The sequence below is a fragment of the Helicoverpa armigera genome, chromosome 29, assembly GCF_030705265.1.
Source record: "Helicoverpa armigera isolate CAAS_96S chromosome 29, ASM3070526v1, whole genome shotgun sequence".
In the NCBI taxonomy this organism is placed as follows: Eukaryota; Metazoa; Arthropoda; class Insecta; order Lepidoptera; family Noctuidae; genus Helicoverpa; species Helicoverpa armigera.
The window spans coordinates 3,426,583-3,447,650 of record NC_087148.1 but is presented as its reverse complement, the minus strand read 5'-3'; the positions used below and the strand labels follow the sequence as shown (position 1 = coordinate 3,447,650).

Here is a 21,068-nt window from a genome sequence, read left to right as displayed (position 1 = left end):
CAGGATTGCATTGCCTGAGGGGCATATATGGTCGTTATTATATTTATGTTTATATTGTAGACCACAATGGTAGGATGGCTGAAAAATTAATACGTTTCATTAATAAGTGGACGAGTTCTGTTTTACAATCGTGTAATGGTTTTTTGAAGGGTTCCGTATTGCTTTATTTATATTGACTTTGTCGCTACATCAATCAAATAAATTACTGACATTCTTATAGAGGTACATATACAGCGCGACGCGACGTTCGATTCCAGGTGTTTTACAGCCCGTATTGTAATTAAGCAGTTGTCACTAACAAAAATTAAGACACAAAGTTCAAGGTATAGCTTTCACCCGCATACCGTGGGGATTACTACGTATACCTAGATAAAATATCCTAAAGTATTCCTCGAGAAATGGGCCACCTAACACTGAAATAATTCCAGTGACTCCTGAGATGCGTTCAAGCAAACAAACTTTTCAGCTTTACTAAACATTGCGCATTCGAGCAAACATAAACAATTGTAAACAAAAACAAACTCTTCAGCTCTATAATATTAGTACCTATGCGATATGTAGACGATATGAGAACTGAACTATTAAAATCAGTTTAAAATACCTTAACAACCAATACAAAAACTGCAATAACCTCACTAAACCCTTACGGAACTCTAATCGTTTGTACTGACATCCGTCAGTGCAGCCCGACGCACGTGGAGTCAAAATGTCGTGAAACAAAGAGCGGGACAATGGTGACGAATGTTTTATACATCGCTGGCGTGGTGTGTGGTGTAAGGGAAGAGAGAATAGCGGTGATAGGGATCAAAGTCAAAGTTAAAAGTTTTTATTTCAAAGCCTTTGCGGATTTTTATGAAAAGTAGATACTGTGGCTCGGTTCCAAAAAGTGGACGCGTAAAGTAAAGTTAAAAGTATTTATTTCGAATCCTTTGCAGGCTCTTATGAAAGGTCAGACATTAGCTGCAAGGCTCGGAAAAGTCTCGGATAGAGCGATAAGACACTTTATATTTATGGAGGTTTCACTCGAACCTGGGGATAGTGTAGCTTCCACTGTTGGGAAGTATTTTTCAAATCGGTTTAGCAGTTTCAGTGCCTTTAGTGCACAAACAAATACTTTTCCTCTTTATATGAGTTTAGAAGTTTAGATAAAGTCTACCACATCAGACTCTTCACGATGAACTTAGAACTTCTGAACGGCTATTTATATGGTTTTCACAAAAAGATGGACGATTCATGACGAAGGTTTAGGACACTAAAATTATCGAGTTTTCACGAAGTGAGCAAACCAACGATATATTCTATAATATTATTTGTAGAGAATAAAAAATCGCTTATATATTTACACTTAGCCCAACCAGCCTTCCATTGAAAACTTCACAGCTTTAAATTAGAACTAAAAAATATAAAGAACAATGCTTATTCGAACCTAGCCTAGCTGCGAACACTAGACTTAGAACTATTGTGCCTAAGCCCTTTGTTAAACGCCTATTACATTTGTAGGGTAGTTTTTAATTGCGGTTAGAATACCCGCACACTGTAAACTAAATAGTCGGCCGACAGCTGTCAATTTAAAAAAAGAAAAAAAATCATGATAATTATCAAAGTCAAATAGGCAATCGCTTCTTGTAAAGCACTGGTAGGTACTCAGCTGAATCCGGCTAGACTGGAAGCCAACCCCAACATAGTTGGGAAAAGGCTCGGAGGATGATGATAATTACCAAAGTTTTCAGTCAGTCTGATACCGGCTAAATACCTGATCTTTGTAATGTGCGTACTACCATTCATCTTCATACTGACTAGCAGTTTCCCCGCGTTTTTACTCGCGTCCCGTGGAAACTAGTGCCCGTATCGGGATAAAATATAGCCTATGTTACTCGGGAAGCGTGTAGCTTTCCAACGGTGAAAGATTTTTTAGAATCGGTCCAGTAGTTTTTGAGCTTATCCATCACAAAAAAAAAACAATACTTTTTCCTCTTTATAATATTAGTGTAGATTTATGACCTCATACAAACTTATCGGCCGACTAAAAGTTGGCCGTGTAGGTACTGTTAAGGTCATAACAATAATAATAAAAGGGGCTAGTTATTACCTATTAGGCATTAATTGTGGCTCGTTGGTTTGAAAAGGTCCGGGTCCCCCTCGTAATTTTAGGGTCGATTTGAAAACGATTACCGATTCTATTGTATTGTATGATCGGAGCATTAGTTTATTACGGTATGTAGTTTTGTATTTTGTGGTTGAAAAATGTTTAGTGGTTTTCAATTTATGACTAGCTTTTGCCCGTGTGCCGAGGGAACTTTTTCGCGTACCCGGATAAGATGAAAACTGTAGCTTTCCTAGATGGATAGGCTATACGAAACTATGTACATTGTTGTATATTACATTTCTATGACTATGTACTTGTACGATAGACTGCACATCGGTGGTAATTGTCATGCACCTTAACTCAGTAGTAATAAGTAGGTACGATTTTCCTATAAAACTGTTACCACCTGAAGTTGACTGTAGGTACTTTTTATGTTATAACATATAAACATACACATATGTATAGTTTCTGATGATAAAACCATTCAACCAACCGATTGTTCCTTTGTACTGTTACTTACAGCATACCTACCAATTTAAGACTACATAGAAGCATTCTGGGTCCAGCATCTGGCTTCTATGTAGTCTTAGGTTATTTAGGTGCAAAAAGTCACAGTTTTAAGCCTCAGAAAATGGGTGGTATTTCCCTCGGGATATCGCTTGAACTGCAGCAAACACCTTGGCATAAAGTTAAACAAATTCTCCAACAGTATTCTAAATTCTAAAATTCCCTTATTTCTTTGCTTCCAGGCGGCGGCTGCAACTTCCCGGAAGGCTGGACGGGCGGCTGGTTCCAGTCCGGGATCCCGGGGCTGATCTACATCAACTCCACCACCATGCAGGGCAAGGGGGAGTGCGCAGAGACTGATGCTAATGACAAGTTCCTCGTTTATGATAGGTGGGTGACCTTTATTTTACCCGACTACCAAAAAGAGTTATTTTTTATCGTTTAACCTACAGACATGTGTTGCTGGGGAGTTGATTGCACCACTTCTTCTCATCAGCGTAGGAAATGAGGAGACTGGGTGTTTTAGGACGTGTCTTATGTAAATTTTAAATTTGAAATGGTGCTGATTTTCAGTCTGATGGATGGATAGATGGATTGCATGAGAGATTGAGTTCCTCAAGAGTTTTATTCGTTTCAATCCAGTTTATATAAGACATACACTATAACTCCTTGAGTGCAACGTGTACCTAATTAGTTGTAAAAAAGCTTATAGCTATCCACGTAAGTGACGACATTTCAGAATTTGAAGTAATTTTCTTTATTGTAATGTTTCAGAAACGAGGACTGCTACAGATGCCTGGTCATACATGAAAAGCACAAATATGTGTTACAATATAAAGAAAGTGAGTATCCCTTACTTGAGTCCTATCTTCCGTCTACCAGCATTCTGCCTCCTATTGAATTCCAATGAACAAGAAACCATTGGTCTTTATTTGTAATCTACTGAATGAACTGATACTGATAATATCCCATAATGATAGTACCTATGAAAAAAAAAAAAATCTATTAAAAAGACTACATTAAACTGTCCTGATTTGTCTAAGCTGAATCACTTCATGATTTTTACAAATGTAACCTTTTGTCTGATGTCCAAGCAAAGTTTCATCGAAATTCATTCAATAATTAAAAAACACACTTCCAAACTCACGTTTCTAATATTATTGTTATGATGTATTTCAGCATACTGCGGGCAGAGAGACTCGTTGTCCACAATGTGCGAGTCGATCACGGGCGACGCCGCGCTATACTCCATGTTCAGGAAGGAGCCCCGGCCTCTGCCGGAGCCCTGCCCCTTCCACCCGGCGCCTTTCACCTTTACATACAGTCGGTAAGTGTTATTTTCAGTTTATAGGCTTACCCTGGTAAGGGTGGATTGTTTTTAAAGGAGTTTAAGATTTGACTTTCTTACTTCAGCTTAAGAAAAACCAATCCAGATGAGTATATACCAGTTTTACATGATGCGACTGCCTGTCTGACTTCCTCAATCCAGTTGCCCCTTGCTGAGACTGGTTGTCAGACTTTCTGGCTTCTTACCCGTAACGTCTGTCAAAGATGTCCAAATGTTTAACGTGCCTTCCGAAACATGGAGGAACTCGTCATGATAAGATTGTCATCCTAGGATCTACCCGCGCGGTTTTGACTTAGCCACTGCTTAGCGTCAATTTTTCTTTCATGGTCCCGCGGTTTTTTATGAGTGACTGTCTTCTTATTGTATGGTATCTCACACTCGTGCTCGTGGCTACTGAACAGCCGCGAGGGTATAGGCCCTATAACCTCGCGGTCAAATGTTTTTATTTCAAATAGCCCCTATAGTATAGGGGCAAAACTGCACTTAGCCTGATTGTGCCTGTTATTTGTACACCTTGATACAAATTAAATACCCTTACAATGATATATTATTATATTATTAACACCATTTATTTGCAATATTCCAGTGGTTCAGGCGACTGCGCGAACCCGCCGTCTCGCGCGGAGTCGTGCACGGACGACTCGCGGCTTCTGCTGCGATACATGGCCTGTCCTGACGTGCCCGGCACTGAGAGCAATGGTAAACTATAGCTGTTTATTTACTGTCACATGGTATACCTTTTTCGCAGGTATTTAGGGAAATATGTCCTTCAGCAAGGAGAGAAGAAGAAGGAAGAAGAATATACATATTTTACAAAGATCAACAAGAATCATGTGCCTATTGTAAAGCTTATCGGGCTTATAGAGTAGTGTTTCATACCATTCGATCTTCAAGCTTGCAGTCAGTTAGTAGTCAGCTTCAGAGCGTCGAAAGTTGTTTGACCAGAACAGAACTTACATTTTGTCTGAAAAAAAAAAGCTAAATATTTGATTCCATGAAGGTGATAAGCTGAACATCATAAAACCATGTTTTGAACATCAACAACAAAAAGTCAGCCTAATTTTCATAAACGTATTAGAGTTTGAACTAATATCCAAATCTTGTGTACTTCCAGTTGAGGAGCTGATCTGCCTAGCTACGTGGAAAGAGGGCTCTACGCGGTACCTTGTAGGACTCATCTCGCAAGTGCAGAGACGGAACTCCATCTCCACTGACGAAGATATGTACAGGTATGTACATATAAGCAGGCCCGCCGCTAGCTGTTTGTTCGCCCGCGTGCAAAACTGATTATGCCGCCCTACGACTACATACGCTTTGTCAAAAATATATATAGGGGGGGGGGGACCCTGGGGGTCCGGACCGGTCAGAGTAACCTAAGCAACCTAAGCAGACTAAGCAATTGCTTAGGGCATCAATGCAGTGCAATCATTACCCCCTATAGTGGCCCCTATGTATTGAAAGATTGTGATTAACTTAAACTAACGCACTTAAATATTTATAGCAATGTTTAAAGTCAGTAAAATATGTTATTTGGTGGGTTTCCCGTTGAAAAGTCAACTTATAAGACACATTCAATATGTAAGGAAGCGCGAGCGGAGCGAGCGCGAAAATTTTTTAGTCTAAGGACACAAAACAAATAAAAACCACTGTAAATTAACAAAGTAAGATATGCACAGAAGTGAAGTGCAACAGCCGCGAGCGAAGCGAGCGCGATTTTTTCCTTAGATTTTTCCTCGGTGGGTTTCCCGTTGAAAAGTCAACTTATAAGACACATCTCATATGTAAGGAAGCGCGAGCGGAGCAAGCGCGAAAATTTTTTAGTCTAAGGACACAAAACAAATAAAAACCACGATATGCACAGAAGTGAAGTGCAAAAGCCGCGATCGAAGCGAGCGCGATTTTTTCCTTAGAGTTTTCATGAAATAAACATATCATAAAAAGCCATAAAGGACGTGCGCGATAATTTTTTTTCGGAATTGAATGCCTCAACAATTATAACAAAGATAAAATGCGATATCTGACATGGAGCCGCGAGCGCAGCGAGCGCGAATTTTTTTGGGGATGCAAAGAGTGAAACAGTCAAAATTGATAGGAGACGACCAAAGCTAGGGCGGCTTTTTCCGAAATTTTATTGGTTTAATTTTGCCGCCCCCTAAATAGCATTTGCCCCACGCTACGCCACTGGTTGATCTTAAATCGTTTTTAAGAATCTTTAATTTTGAAAATGTCCTTTCAACAGATGTACCTAACTGAAACCGGCAGTGTAAGTAATATCCTTAGCGCTATTGCTGTGTTCGGAAATATTGAAATCAAATCATTAGTAAAAAGATATTGTATTTTTTAAATATTACGTGATAACTCGCTAGATTTGCCGCCCCCTAGGACGTGCCGCCCGCGTGCTGTGCACGCGCTGCACGCCCGCTTGCGGCGGGCCTGCATATAAGAGCAACTATTGAGTGTTTGAAGGATATCGATATCGAAGAGTTTAAAAACTTTTGGGCATAGGGTCCCTGATAAGAGACAGCAGATATAAGGGTAACTGTCAGTCATCGGCTTTGTCTTTCCCAATATGTTGAGGTTGGCTTCTAGTCTAACTGGATGCAGTTGAGTACCAGTATAGACAGGGAGCGACTGCCTATCTGACCTCCTCAATCCAGTTACCCAGGCTACCTGATACTTCTTGATTATACTGAAATGGTTGGCCCCGTATAGTTCTATCTAAAGGGTTCTAAAAATTCTTTGCAGTTCAGTTCGGTAAACTGATATTTAGTTGTATTTTCGCTTCTTATTTATTTTGAGACTTAACCTGCTTGGTGTGACGTGGGCAGGCTTAAGGTAAAAAATTTACCACCAACGGGTCCGTTGACTTGCCTAACAAAGAAGGAGTACTGGCAAAACTCGTTTCCTTAATTTGGTACTGAGTTTAGTCGCAGAGGATAGAATTAAGACTTCCCCTTGATCTAATAATATCTCGTAATACAATTAAACTGCATAATATAACCCTGTTTTTCCTATTCCCCAGATGTTTCGTATACAAGGGCACGCACGCGGACAAGAGCGTGTCGTACAGCATCGCGCAGTCGGGCGACGCCACCTGCAACGGGCTCACCTCGCCTACCGAGGGGTCCCGCACCATGAAGCTTACTAACAGTATGTAGACTCTAGATAAATTGTATTTAGGTACTAATGAGTATTTGCTACTAATAAATTAAATAGGTTTGTCCACATGCATGTTGAATTTATACAAAATTAAATTAAATAATAAAAGTAAATATGTATATGAATTTAGATTTAAGGTGGAGTGGACAAATTAGACTATATAAAAAAAATACATACATAAAGGTAGGTCACTACATCGTCATCAGTCTTAGTATTATCTTTGGGATGAGCGCTATTCGCCATATGTAAAGGTGCACCATGCTGGACAGTAAAAGGGTCCGGGCTTGATCCCTAATACGGTTCACATTCGTGTGTCTAGACAATGTTGCGTAATAGGGAGTATAAGTATACAGGTTAGTTTAAAAGATTACGTCAAGTTCAAAGAAAGAGTAAAACTATTTTGAATGCAAATAAAATTTTAACTACAACGAACAGTTTACAATTGAAAACCAGAAATAATTACAAAACATACATGGGGTATGTTCATGTGTTCCTTAGCATTGTGACTCTAAATATTACATTTTGCAGTCCCTTTTGGACCAACCTGTATACATGACACAAGATACAATTACCTTAAGGGCTAACCAACTCTCTGTGAAAGATGTACCAACCCTGATCATCATCTTCCGACCCTTTTCACAACTACATTGGGGTTGGCTTCCACTCCAATCGACTGCAGCTGAGTACCACTATTTTTTGAAAGTTATCCCAGTATTTATTCATCCATTTTTAACCATATACTTCATGTATATTTCCAGTCGACGACGAGCACAACCGCTGTCACTTCCCGAGCTGGGTGGTGGAGCATCACAAATGGTTCAGCCTGGACCACACGCATCAGTACCATTTTACTACTAAAAACGCCACGCTCAAGGTTTGTTTATTTAGTCCTTCGACAGCTTTAAAACTAATTACATAAATTGGAGAACTGAAGTTTAAGAATGAAATACAAATAAGATGTATTACAGCTGTTTCCTGAAATTAGGAAAATAGGAACTTATCTATGTTAATATTATAAAGCTGAAGAGTTTGTTTGAACGCATTATTCTCAGGAACTAAAGGGCTAATAAAAAAAATTGTTCAGTGTTAAGTAGCTTATTTATAGAGTACTTTCTGCAGCAATATAAATGCGAAAGCATTGTGCAAAGTATCTGTACTTGTCACGCCTTCATTCTAAAACTACTAAACCAGCTCAAATTAAATTAGCTACACATATAACCCAAAGCCTGAGAAATACTACTTTTTATCCACCTGCGCGAAGAAGTACCCTCAAAACTAACATTATAGACTTGTACATGGATAGCCTAGACTCCGAGAGAGTACATTCACTATTTTTACATGACACTACATACTTAATGTTTTACTGACACTATAAACTTAATGTTACAGATAATGAACGTGGACGGTTCGTTCGAAGAGAAGAGACTGGTCTGCCATTCTATACTAGAACATAAGGATAAGAAACTAGTCAAATTAGTCGCGCATCTCACGAGGGGATGGTAAGTTCAACTATAAATTGGACGTAGTTATGCAGAAACGTTCCAACCCACAAGTCACCCGAAATCGAGTTATTGTGATTGAACAGCCTAAAATTTAGCATATGGTTATCTAAACTCAATATAATTCAACAATAAAACCTCTAGTATATACCTTTACTAGTTAGAATAAAAAAGAATACAACTGAAACGCGTAAAATGCTTATATCTCAAATTCAACTTACTGTGGGTTGGAACGTTTCTGCATAACTACGTCCAATTATATATTTATATTAACAACACTAACATTAAAACCTATCTGGATCTAAGCTTAAACCAAAACTAAAAAGCGTCCAAAAAGCTTTATAAACTGTATTTGGAATCCTTGAGAAGATATACTGAAACAAGCTATGTGTATGTAAACACTTATTACTATCCATAAAAGTGCATTTTTTTTAATCCTTCTCCGTGTGAGAGGAGGCCTGTGCCCAGCAGTGGGACGATAAATAGGCTGTAACTACTAACTACTACTGTTTCGACTAATCTTTGAAAGAATTAAGCTATTTAAAGATACGAGATACAAAAACCTTTGCTTTCAGAATAAAGAGCTTTGACTTTGACTTTGACTTTTCGTGTGATACATATAACTTTTCACTTCAGCAGCGAGAACTAAATTGTCTTCCCGCCGAACATATTTTGGTTTACTTAGTTTCACTGGTAGACTAATAAAAAAAAATATCAGTATGGTCAAACATTGTCTCATAAGTGAGCAAAAGGTTTGATCTGTTGTTAAGCAGCAGAAGTAAAAATATATTTATTTATCTAACTTGTGGCTAAGTCAAAGCTTTCAAAGCTTTTGAGCATGAGTTCTTCAAAGTTATCCTACTTAATATTATAAACGCGAAAGTTTGTATGTATGGATGTATGGATGTTTGTTACTCTTTCACGCAAAAACTACTGAATGGATTTTAATGAAACTTTACAATAATATAGCTTATACATCAGAATAACACATAGGCTACAATTTGTAAACATATTGTTCGAAATACTAAACCTGCGCAGACGAAGTCGCGGGCACCAGCTAGTAGTATATAATACTAATCTAATATACTTATGTCCACAGCGAGTCCGGGCACGTGTGCGCAGTAGTGTGGCGGCGCGCGGGCGGCGTGCTGGAGCTGCAGCTGGGCGGCAGTCTGCACGACGCGCCGCACCACGCCTGCGCAGACCAGATATATGCGCCGCATGTTACACTTATCTGTATGTGTATACACTAGGACAATGATTATACTGTTACATTTACACTTCAAATTCTTATAATTCCACTCAAACTACTCTTACACTCTAAGCAGGCATTAACACAGTCTTTGTGTTTGTCCAACTTGGATCAGCATCAGTAACGAAACATCAAGGGATGACAATCAAATCAAATCAAATCATCTTTATTATCAGGCATCAAAGGCCCATAGATAAATACCTTAAAGACTAACATACATATTATATTATACAAACATTGTTCGTATATAAAAAACTTAAACAATGGAATATCTTTGATACTAATTATGTACTTAATTATTTTGAGAAATAGTTCGTCAACAAATTAACGCCCGTTTTTATTAAAATAACTGTTCCCTATGAAAATTGGAAAAACTTTAGTTAATTACCCATCCAAACTAAGAATATGAAAGCAGACATTGATTGCTTCTCTCAGATAAAAAGTATTGTAAAAAATAATACTTACAACACTGTACATTGAGGAATAAGAATAAGAATATCATTTATTTGCATAAAAAATATTATACAATATGGTAACTTTAAATATGTATAATCAACGAACAAACATGTTTTGCTTAATACATAAGCGTGCGACATACATAACAATACAATATGATTGTGACGCTGTAACCGTAAAAACTATTAGCAGACAACCGTTTCTATAATTTGATTTTCAGTAATCTTAAATTTAACATTTTGAATTCATTTGGAATTTTATTATACACGCGGACACACATAAACATGTAACTTTTATTGTTGAATGCAAATAAATATGTAGTATGAACAATATATTTTATCAGGTAGCAGGTATTAAAATGATATTTATCAAGATAGTTTGAACACATTTAAGTTTACACAATATTGTATGTTTCCAGCGACATCGCAGTTCCCGTCTCGCTGCCCGATGCCGGGGCGCTACACCGTGGTGGACTCGCTCGCCGACAGACGCCGCCGCAGGCAGCAGATTACTATCGGTACTTATACAATTATGCCCGTTTTCACCAACAATCTCTTAATCTAAGTGCCACTTAGAATAAGGGGTCTCCCAATTTTGACATAAATAACTATGTATAAGAGTCACCTAAACTTTGGTGAAAACGAAATTCTTACTAAGTATCCCGTAAATGCTCTTAGGGGATCCCTGAATTTAGGTACTTGTTGGTGAAAATGGGCATTAGTTTATTACTTTACTATATTGCTACTTACTTGCAGGTTCACCGACAACATGAAAGTTAATTTGAAAAAAATAGTTTACTTTTTTCACGTTCAATTTTAAAAGTAAATAGTTGTTTTGAAGAAAAACAGACGTTTATTTTGTCGGTGAACGAAGGCCTTAGTATATTCTAAAGCTACTCTTTCACCCGTTTTTTGAGTCAATTTTTTAACGCTGTTAGATAACAAGTAAATACTGTACTGATGAACATCAAAATCCGAATGAATGAAAAAGTAAACAACGTACACACTGAATTTCGGTTTTATACTTATTAATCTCCTATTTAGTAATTTAATATAATACTTTATATATAATACTAGTGAATTGAATTTACACAAATTAACCTTGATGTCAATTCTTGAACAAGACTTTGCCGCTCTAGGCTTTTGCACTCAGATATGGAACGGCAAAACAACTCTTTCCGAGATGGTGCGATAAAAAAAATATTTCTCACCATTGAAATACATTTCTAACATAATATTATGACCCTTCCAGACGAGATGACGGGCGAGGAGGTAGCAGAACGGCCGGTGGAATGTGTGATGGGGCACTACGACAGCGCCAGCATCGGCTGCGGTGCTGCCCAGGATACTATAGAGTTCCAGTCTGCTTGCACTAGCACTGGTGAGTATCCGCCTAGCCGCTTCCTACGAACATGGTACCGGTGGAATGTGTGATGGGGCACTACGACAGCGCCAGCATCGGCTGCGGTGCTGCCCAGGACACTATAGAGTTCCAGTCTGCTTGCACTAGCACTGGTGAGTCCAATACCAGGGGGTAAGACTGGTTGTCAGACATAGACATTCTGACTTCTGACTACCCGTAACGACTGCCAAAGATGCTCAAATGACAGCCAAGCCCTTCATATTAACGTGACTTCCTAAACACGTTGGAAGTCGTCATGACATGAAATGGTCACCCATCCATGGCCTAACCACAGATTCGCGTAGAAAAAGTAATAAGTAAGTTTTATGGGCCCTAGTTGCCTGAAATAAAGGAATAATTAAATAAATAATCATCTAGAGCAGTGATTCCCAAAGTGGTCCAGGTAAGTAGAGCTGGGGTCTACGTAGTCGTGAACAAAAATGGGGTCCATAAGATGTTAATGGGGGTCCACGAAAATTTTTCTGCTTTTGATAGTAAAGAGCAAAAATGTAAGCATAGGTTTTATATAAGCAGATAATATTTTAATAAGGCAAGCGACTGTTACTTGTCCAAACTTGCGTATTCGATATTACGTACAATTTCAAACCAGGTTTGAAGATATACTGACGATGGATATACCACCATGGATCATAAATCCATTTGATGAAACGGAAGTGGCCAATGTTGTATTACAAGAGGAGCTGCTCGAGCTAAGCACTAATGAGGAGCTGAAGGTGAAATTTAGAAAAGGCTACCCAACATTTTGGCTGCAAGCAGAAATACCCGTGGACTGTGGGAAATCGCAAGGAAATTTTAATATCATACCTTGTCAAAGTTACAAATTTAAACATCACAGAGCCGGTTATTGAGCCAAACATTGATCGTTTTGACACTCCATCAGATACATCCTTCCCATTAATTAAAATTATGACCTGAACCTATACTTATTACCTTAATATTATTCATGTACCATTTTTCGTTTTATTTTTATTGGAATATAGGGACAGAACTCAGAAGTGTTGGCGACTTTAAGAATGTGGTAGAAATGTAGCAGCAGGGAGGGGGGTCCACCGAAACCGGTAAAATTTTGAAAGTGGTCCACGAGAAAAATAAGTTTGGGAACTACTGATCTAGAGGCTATCCAAAGATTTTGCCATTGACGAACGATATCGTTCTAAATGACGAACGATATTTTTTATTTTAATTGGTGATGTTTTGAAGCGCTTAGGTACAATTTATTTAATTTAAATGAAATAGTTGAAAAGTGAATTTCATAAAGGGTTTAATAAATGTAACACAGTGTATGTATTAATACATGTTTTTATAATTAATCATGAAATGAATTACATTGTAATTATGTAACAGACGTTTATTTGTTGCAGATTATTGTTTTTTTTTTTTTTCATATATGTATTTCAATATAAAAGTTTCATCAAAATCCAGTTTTTACGAAGAACTGTATAGTTATCAGCCGTCACTCGGGATTGGTTCTTTGCTAATAAATCACTTCTACGCAGATGTAGGTCGGAGCTCAAGATTCGTGCCGATAACTATAACAAATATCCTTACATGCAAAATTTCTGATTAATAATATAATTTTATTAACATTTCCAGCATACACCTGCTACGGCAGCTGGCGCGAGGGCTCGCGCGGCATGGTGGTGGCGGGGCCCGCGGGGGCGCAGGGGCCCGCGGGCTCCTCGGCCAGGCCCCACGCGCTCTGCTTCATATACACTACTTATGTGCGGAATGGTATGTAGAGGAAAATGTATACTTTTTTAATTTTATATGATGTTACAAAATTATCTAAGTGCTAACTAGGTATAATTTCATGGAAATAACAAATATTACATGAGCTGAGGAAATAAATCTACGATTTGTATGGCATGAGCATATTTGCAAACTTAGCATAAAAAAATATGCTGAAATAACTTTTAATTTAAATAAGAATATTGTTCATTTTTTTTTTATTTAAAGGCATCACCCGATATATAAGAACATTGATTATGTTTAAAACTATTATTTTTAAATGAAAACTAGCATTTTAGATTTTATTCCAAAAAGCCTAAACTTTTTTGCGCACAACAAAATAAAGACAGCCCTGTATACAGACAAAGCCAATGTTTAATGTTATTTTATTTCTAAACAAATGTAACCTAGAATATCCTTAAAATGAATTAAAACAAAGATTAATCATTGCCATCCAACGAGGCAATGCTGCCAGCCTTTGAGTACATTACCTAGTGACAGTGACGAGGAGCCTTTTTATGCCATTAATTAGCTCTAAATTGTATTAATATTATTGTATTATAATATTCCAGATTCGTACGGCATGCCGGTACAGTACCTGTCTGTGTCGGCGGTGTCCCGCTCGTGTGACCGCGCCGTGCTGCCGGGGCTGGCCGGGGATAAGGCCTACAACCTCACTATTAATGGTACAGTAGCTTTAGTTATTTGTTTCTTGATATAAGTAAGACTAAGGGACGATTTTTCAATCATCACTATATAAAACCTGTCAAAACTTCAAACATATTCTTCAGATAAAAGTTACCTGACGATTGAAAAACTGCCCTAAGTTAGATGGGTGTTTGTTAGGGAGAATATCGCTGTGAGATTCACGAAAAGTATCAAAATAGTACAAAAAACTTTAATTCAACTAAACAGGAATCTTCGAAACCAGATTCTAAATAAATCCTTTAAATTCACCTACAGTATGTAAATCGTTTAAAATTATTGTTTTTTGAAATCGTTAATTCTCTGTGATTTATAATTCCTAAGTTAATTTAATAATTAAAGCTTGAACACTTTGTTATGCTGATTAAATGCGCTAATATCAGAAATATTTCATTGTTGATTTCATAATAATTGATAATAATGTTGTAGGCAAAGTTTCTAATCTGAAACACTCTTCTAATAACATATGTATGTCCATGTCCATCCTTTATATTTTTCTGTAAGTATAATCGTTCGAAAAACCAGCCGAAGCGGTTTTGAACGATATCCAAAAACTACCAAAATTTCATCAAAATCGGTTGCTTGAGTCTTTCCAAGCTCGGGACTACACCAAAGCGATGTAACGAAACCATAGCGCGATTCAGGCATGTACAACGCCATCTAGTTGCGTTTGCGGAACTAATGCCAAGACTTGGGGAATAATTTTAGATGGGGTTTTATTTTTAGTTTTTTATGGTGATGGTGGGGTTTTTGGGTTTTAATTTGTGTGGGTAATTTTTATTATTATTTTATATTTGTAGAAATGTAGATATGATTTGATTAAAATTATGAGGATTTTTTGTAGTTTTTGTTAGCTCGACTGTTGGATATGTAATGTGTATAAGTAGGGGTGATATTTATTTTTTAATTTTAATTGGTTTTAATTAGGTTAAACATTTTAGATTTTTTAATTAATATTGTATACAGTTAATTAAAATCACAAGATACTTTTAGTATTTCAAATTTTCTATTGCTTAAAGAGCATATAGTAAATTAAAATTATTAAACACGTGCGTTATGGCTTTTTTGTAAAATTTTATTTATTAATTTTAAGCCCGATTGTTTATTTACACTAAAAACTACCAGGAAGGATACTATGACATTTACATATTACCTATTTGATATACTTTCAAAACTATAAAGTTTCTTTAAAACTGTCGCTACTCATTATCTAGGTACCAGATTTCGCGAGTGGTTTCATCCATATCCTGAGATAATTACTTCCCATATCGGGGTGAGGATAAACAGTATCCTATGACCACCTGCATATCATAAATAAGCGAGATATCTTAGAACTTCCTAGTTTCCTAGTTCTTCCTAGTAATTTTCAACCAAATTTATCGTTCTTGAGATACTACTAATACTGTTACACATTTTTTGTATATATTAAACTACTGTGACTACGGTCAATGTTTTAACCCGCATTTCCGATTTCCAGGTACGTGCGAGCAGAGCAGCAAATACAACAGCGTCGGCAGCCGCGCATGTCCGGCGCTAGCACTGCTCGCGCTCGCAACACTAGCCGTTGTTCGCGTCAGGTGATACGCGGGACGTTGATGCAAGGTGGGGCGTAATCTGATCGGAGTGTAGCTATATTACTGGGGTGGGGTTGAAGTAAGCTATCTCATCTTAAATTTTAGTCATCTCTTTTTATTAAGTTTGGGCTTTATTTCGTGTAATATAGTCGTTTTTCAATTGGTAATACTAGCCGTCGCCCGCGTCAGGTGATACGCGGGACGTTGATGCAAGGTGGGGCGTAGTATGATCGGGGTGTAGTTATATTGGGGTTGGGTAAACTGTGTCATTTTATTTTTTGGGACTTTCTTTCCTCGCAATTTTGGGTAATACATGATACATCATGCAAAGAATCACTACAGTTATAAAATGTAAATCTGATATACTACTAACTTTCAATAAAAATTGACATTATGAGAGTGTTCATTATTAGGCTGGCTGTTCATATTATTATTAACTGGATCGGATATACAGTTTTACATTGTTGACTTGCCTGGACTTGACCTATAAAACTGAAATTAGATTTGCACACCCAAACATTTATTACTATGAAACATACATTATTTATATATATTTGTCATATTTTGTGTCTTGGAACTAGAAAATTAACCATGTAAGAGTATGGAACTATGCATATTTAATTTTCCTATACAGTATTGAAGGCACTTACCTCTAATTTTAACAACATTATTACTATCTAAATAAGATGAGATGGCTTATTTTCAGTCCGTAACTTCATAAAATTTAACTATCTAGTGTAACTGCTACTCCGATAAACTTATAAATATTTCTTAATAATTTATTTGTTTCAACCAAACCCTACCTTCGTATGTAAAGCAAATAGTGCAGCTTTTTATTGTGATAACGTGTAAAACATTGACGGTAGAATGGAGATACCAACCTCTTTCGTCACCATCGGCAGCTTTTAGTAGGAATCAAAGGTAATTGCAATGGCAACACTTGAATTGAACTGTCAAAGTGCTTAAATGTTGCCATGAAACGAGGAATTATTTTATGGAGTTTATTTTTTAGAAAATTTTCGGTTGTTATAGTTTTTTTGTAAAAATTGTTTTCTTTTTAATTTAAATAGTAGGGCTCTATGAAATAATTGAACGTGTGCTATAGGTTAGGAGGGAACTAAACAATGTTAAAAGAAACGAAGCAACGTGATCGATAATGTATATATAAAAAGGTATAAAGTTGGATATCTGAAGAGAAATATGACGATTTTTAAATAACTGTTACTTATGTAATTTATGATACATAATCTGACGTGGAAAATAGCCATAGAAGTGTCACAATAATTTCATTGAACGTAGATTAACGTCAAAATGACGTCGAAGAATTATTTTTCAAAATAATTGAAAATAAAAATGATTTTATTGCGACAGAGTTCTATCCTATTTTCGAACGCGAAGATATTTGATACTTTTATTTTTTAACATACTTAGGTAGTAATATTAATAAGGTTTACCCTATATTTGTGGAAGTTTCCTATATGCGGACGATTTGTCGTTGCAATAGTCGCACGATTTTTAGTCTTAATTTTTCAGATAGATGTTATGCTGTCATTAATCTAGCTGCAGTCGTGAGCGCATGCGACTAGTCGCTGCGATTTTTTTATGCGAAAAAAAGGCTTCGAGTGATTTAAGCTAAACCGGCTACGATTTTTAAAAAAATTGCTCAAAAAATTTTGACAAATTCGTTGTATGTAAGACCTTTTTCCGCAAATATAGTGTAAACATATTCTGTACAATATATCGATGATATAATAAATATAGTAAAAAACGCTTTCAAAGTATACATTGTATGCAGATTATACATAACATAAATACATTGTCCAAAATCACTGCTGTATGTTTGTCTGACAATTTTAATAGGTATTTTTTTCATAGTAACACTTTTGTTTGGATACAAAAGTTTTTTTAGTATCGATAAGTGCCCGTCACTACTCTTAAAGTTGAAGCCATTTTTTTAATATAACATTTTGAATGATTTTATACTCTAATATTATTGACTAAAGTACATAATTTCATAATTTCTGTATCTGGGTCGATTTTTATTTACCTTTTATCTGAAGAATATATTTGACGTTTTTGACAACTTTTGTATAGAAAATATGTCAAACCGCCATATTTATTTCTTAGATAGAAGTGAACTGATGATTATGAAATTCTCCTTATTTCTCCCACAATATCATTATTTTCATTAAAATTAAATACAGCAGTGGTCTTGGCAAAAAATATTATACAGAATATTATAAAATAAGACTAATTTAGATAGACCTAAATGTAGATAAAAAACTATGCTCAGCCGATTCTGATTAGTTTACGAGATACGTCCATCTTTTTGTGTAACGCTCGGTTAACTTTGGTTTAACTTTAACGCAGCTATAGTACGTAATAAGAGCGGTTAGACTAGTCATAATTAACTGTATTTTTGGTAAAGTTAGAAAATAATCACTGAAACAAGAAGTTTGACTTAAATACCCATAAATTATTTATAATAACCCAAAAAAGAATTTTGGGTCATGAAATTCCATTTTCATTTTTTTTTTTATTTTTTTCTTTTCTAACACTTAACCAGATTTTTTCTGTGGGGTTTTTGACTATTGCAAAATAAAAAATAGAGTTAAAAACATACTTTTTATTTAAAGTTTGACTTAAATAAGTACAATTTATACTTATGTTATCACAATTTAAAATAAAAATATCCGAGACTAAAAGTACATAAAGTATTATTTAAAGCAGCTATTTTTCTATTAAAATAATATTATTATATTACTTTTAAAAAAGGTCTGTGACTAGCTCTTATTCCGTGCTTTTTTCTTGTATTCATAATATTTTTTTTATACTTGACAATGTTTTTATTTGTTATTTTTTGTAATTATTTACAGAATATCAGTATAGGGGCTCATCACTATTTTATCGATAAAATAGTAAAAAAAAAACTTAGTTTTACTACTTTTTCGACTGTATTTTTTTAATGATCTAATATATAGCTTTGGTAATATTTTCAAAATCATGAAATCAATAAGGTTTACGTTGAATATCAACATTTCGAAATCAATGCCATTTATTTTATGCTGAGTGCCATAATGACACAAAAGAAAATGGTATATTTACTCGATTTCTTAAAGATTGCCCCTTTTAAATAATTTTGATTTTTTTACTTCATTTTGCTTTGAATGCTAACAATCAATAATGACCAATGGTAGTTATATAAATATACATTTGCTCATACATCATAGTTGATTTTTATTTAGTATGTGATAAAATTTAACTTAAGGATTTGTAAACCTTGTGCACACGGGCGACACTCGCGCAAAAATCGCAAAAAATGTAGTCGCACGACTTTTTGTCGCAAGTTCTGTCCGTGTGCAAAGGGCCTAAATAATGTAAATATTATCAAGTTCCTGTATGCTTTTAGTTGAACTCAAATTTATAATTTGTGATAAATATTCTGATTCAGAATATCAATGCTTGCCTAAACTTTGTTTTTATAACGAAATATAATGTAGCCCAAAAGACTATTGTACATACTGTAGCTGGATAATTTATGTCTGCACGCTGGCGATTTGGTCGCGCGATTATTTTGTCTTAAATTCATAAAATGTCCATAGAACCAGTAAAATATATCTATGATATTCTTAGAATTATCAGAACCAGTGTTTTTGTGATAAGTAAAAAGTAACTAAAGTTACTGAAAACAGAATGCGATTGAAAAATCGTCGTGTCCAGTCGCCAGTCTGCAAACGACCTAATTATTAACGCATTTTGAAAAGTACAGGACGGAAGTATTATTTTATATAAATAACCGAAGATAATAAATAGTTAATAACTATATTGAAAAATTATAAAAACGAAAAAATTTCATACGATCATTTTTATTGAAAAGAAAAAAAGTTTTTTTGTAAGAATAATTTAATTAAAAAAACGTGTTTAAATGCACTAAAATGTTAAAAAATTAAAATTCACTTAGATTCTAAGGGCTTTGTTTTATTTTATTTATTGTATTTAAAATTAAGGCAAAATTCTTCACGTTGTGAATACTGCACATCGTTGTTTATGTAAAAAAAATGTAATACTCTATTGGAATGTAATTTTGCATGTAAATAATTACTTTTTTGGCTGATGGGTTTTTGTGATATCAAATTGGTTTCTTTTCGTGTATAAAATAAGCGTCTATTGAAATTTTGGTGGCATGTCATGTTCATTTCGATTTGGCCACAAGATACGATTTGTAACTATTAACGTATAAGCCTATTATTATATTTTGATTACTGAAATATATTTAAAAAATAATTTGTTTGTTTTATTGCACAAAAAACAAAATGTACTAAGATATGAAAAAAAAGAACTATAAATTAATAATCTATGATCCATCCCTTTGGTAGTTATTTGGTTCAGCTTGAATATAAAATTATATTTTCTTGTGTTCTGTAGGCACTGAACACATCCTTCGCATCGATTCTACGTCGCATCTAGCGCCACCTCATGGACAAAATGTCAGCTCGAATCATCAATGACTGGCCGGCATCAATAATAACTGCGCGCACGGTGAAAAAACACCCAATAAAACTGACCAGTGAATTACGACTACGAGAAGAATAAAGAATCTTTATTTGCCGAGACACTGTATTAGGTACAGGTGTTTTGGTTAACACGTTCGCGGACAGAACGAGATTAAGTGCCCTGCCTCATTAGGAGGCCAATGGCGACGTCGCCGGCTACGTATCCAAGCAGTTAAATTAGTCCAAGTATTGAAATGTATGGAACCTAACTCACTTGGCGACGGTTTGGTAACGTCGCCAAATTGGAGGCGTGGCCACGAGCTACAGTTCCCTATGTGGCTTCTGGCTACCGTGGCAACTTGGCGACGTGGCCACAGTAGCCACTATAATGTACACGGTAAAGCGCACCTCCCTCACACAGTCGCCAATGTGGTCGCCAGTCAGCTTGCAATTTCTTGAGCGACGACGTAAACAATTGACTGTCGAGACGCCATGGCCACTCGACTTGGCGACATTTGGATGCCAGAAGTAGCCAGACCTGTGCCGCTGGCGACGTCGCCATGGCGTCCCAGTGAGGTAGAGCTCTAAACGTCATTGTTTGAGCTTGCATGCATTCCTTGTTCCTTCCATTTCCTTCTCCTAGTTCCAAAAACTGCCACTCACCAAGCGAGACGTGGCGCCACCGTCAATACAAAAAACTTTCGCGCGAGTGCCAAAAACACGACGCCGGCCGCCATAACGCGCCGCAAAATAAATTCAAAAACTATGTCTCAACGGCAATAAACTTCTTAAACTAATCAAAAACCCCTGCAGGGAGTTACTGGGCGCCCATCAAACCA

At 36.2% G+C, this 21,068-nt stretch overlaps 1 protein-coding gene across 1 annotated transcript in view; it reads left to right on the top strand.

Moving 5' to 3' along the window:
• LOC110382384 (uncharacterized) overlaps nt 1–20,020 on the top strand; it is a 189,711-nt gene extending 169,691 nt beyond the window's left edge. The window contains exons 3-17 of the mRNA XM_064042543.1: nt 2,836–2,983; nt 3,368–3,435; nt 3,773–3,920; nt 4,528–4,640; nt 5,056–5,170; nt 6,964–7,091; nt 7,859–7,974; nt 8,490–8,599; nt 9,699–9,835; nt 10,726–10,824; nt 11,559–11,687; nt 13,323–13,460; nt 14,030–14,143; nt 15,640–15,764; nt 15,951–20,020. Coding sequence (XP_063898613.1) covers nt 2,836–2,983; nt 3,368–3,435; nt 3,773–3,920; nt 4,528–4,640; nt 5,056–5,170; nt 6,964–7,091; nt 7,859–7,974; nt 8,490–8,599; nt 9,699–9,835; nt 10,726–10,824; nt 11,559–11,687; nt 13,323–13,460; nt 14,030–14,143; nt 15,640–15,743 — 1,667 coding nt within the window. The 3' untranslated portion in view covers nt 15,744–15,764; nt 15,951–20,020. The remainder of the gene's footprint in view (nt 1–2,835; nt 2,984–3,367; nt 3,436–3,772; nt 3,921–4,527; nt 4,641–5,055; nt 5,171–6,963; nt 7,092–7,858; nt 7,975–8,489; nt 8,600–9,698; nt 9,836–10,725; nt 10,825–11,558; nt 11,688–13,322; nt 13,461–14,029; nt 14,144–15,639; nt 15,765–15,950) is intronic.
• Nucleotides 20,021–21,068: the final 1,048 nt, after the last annotated feature.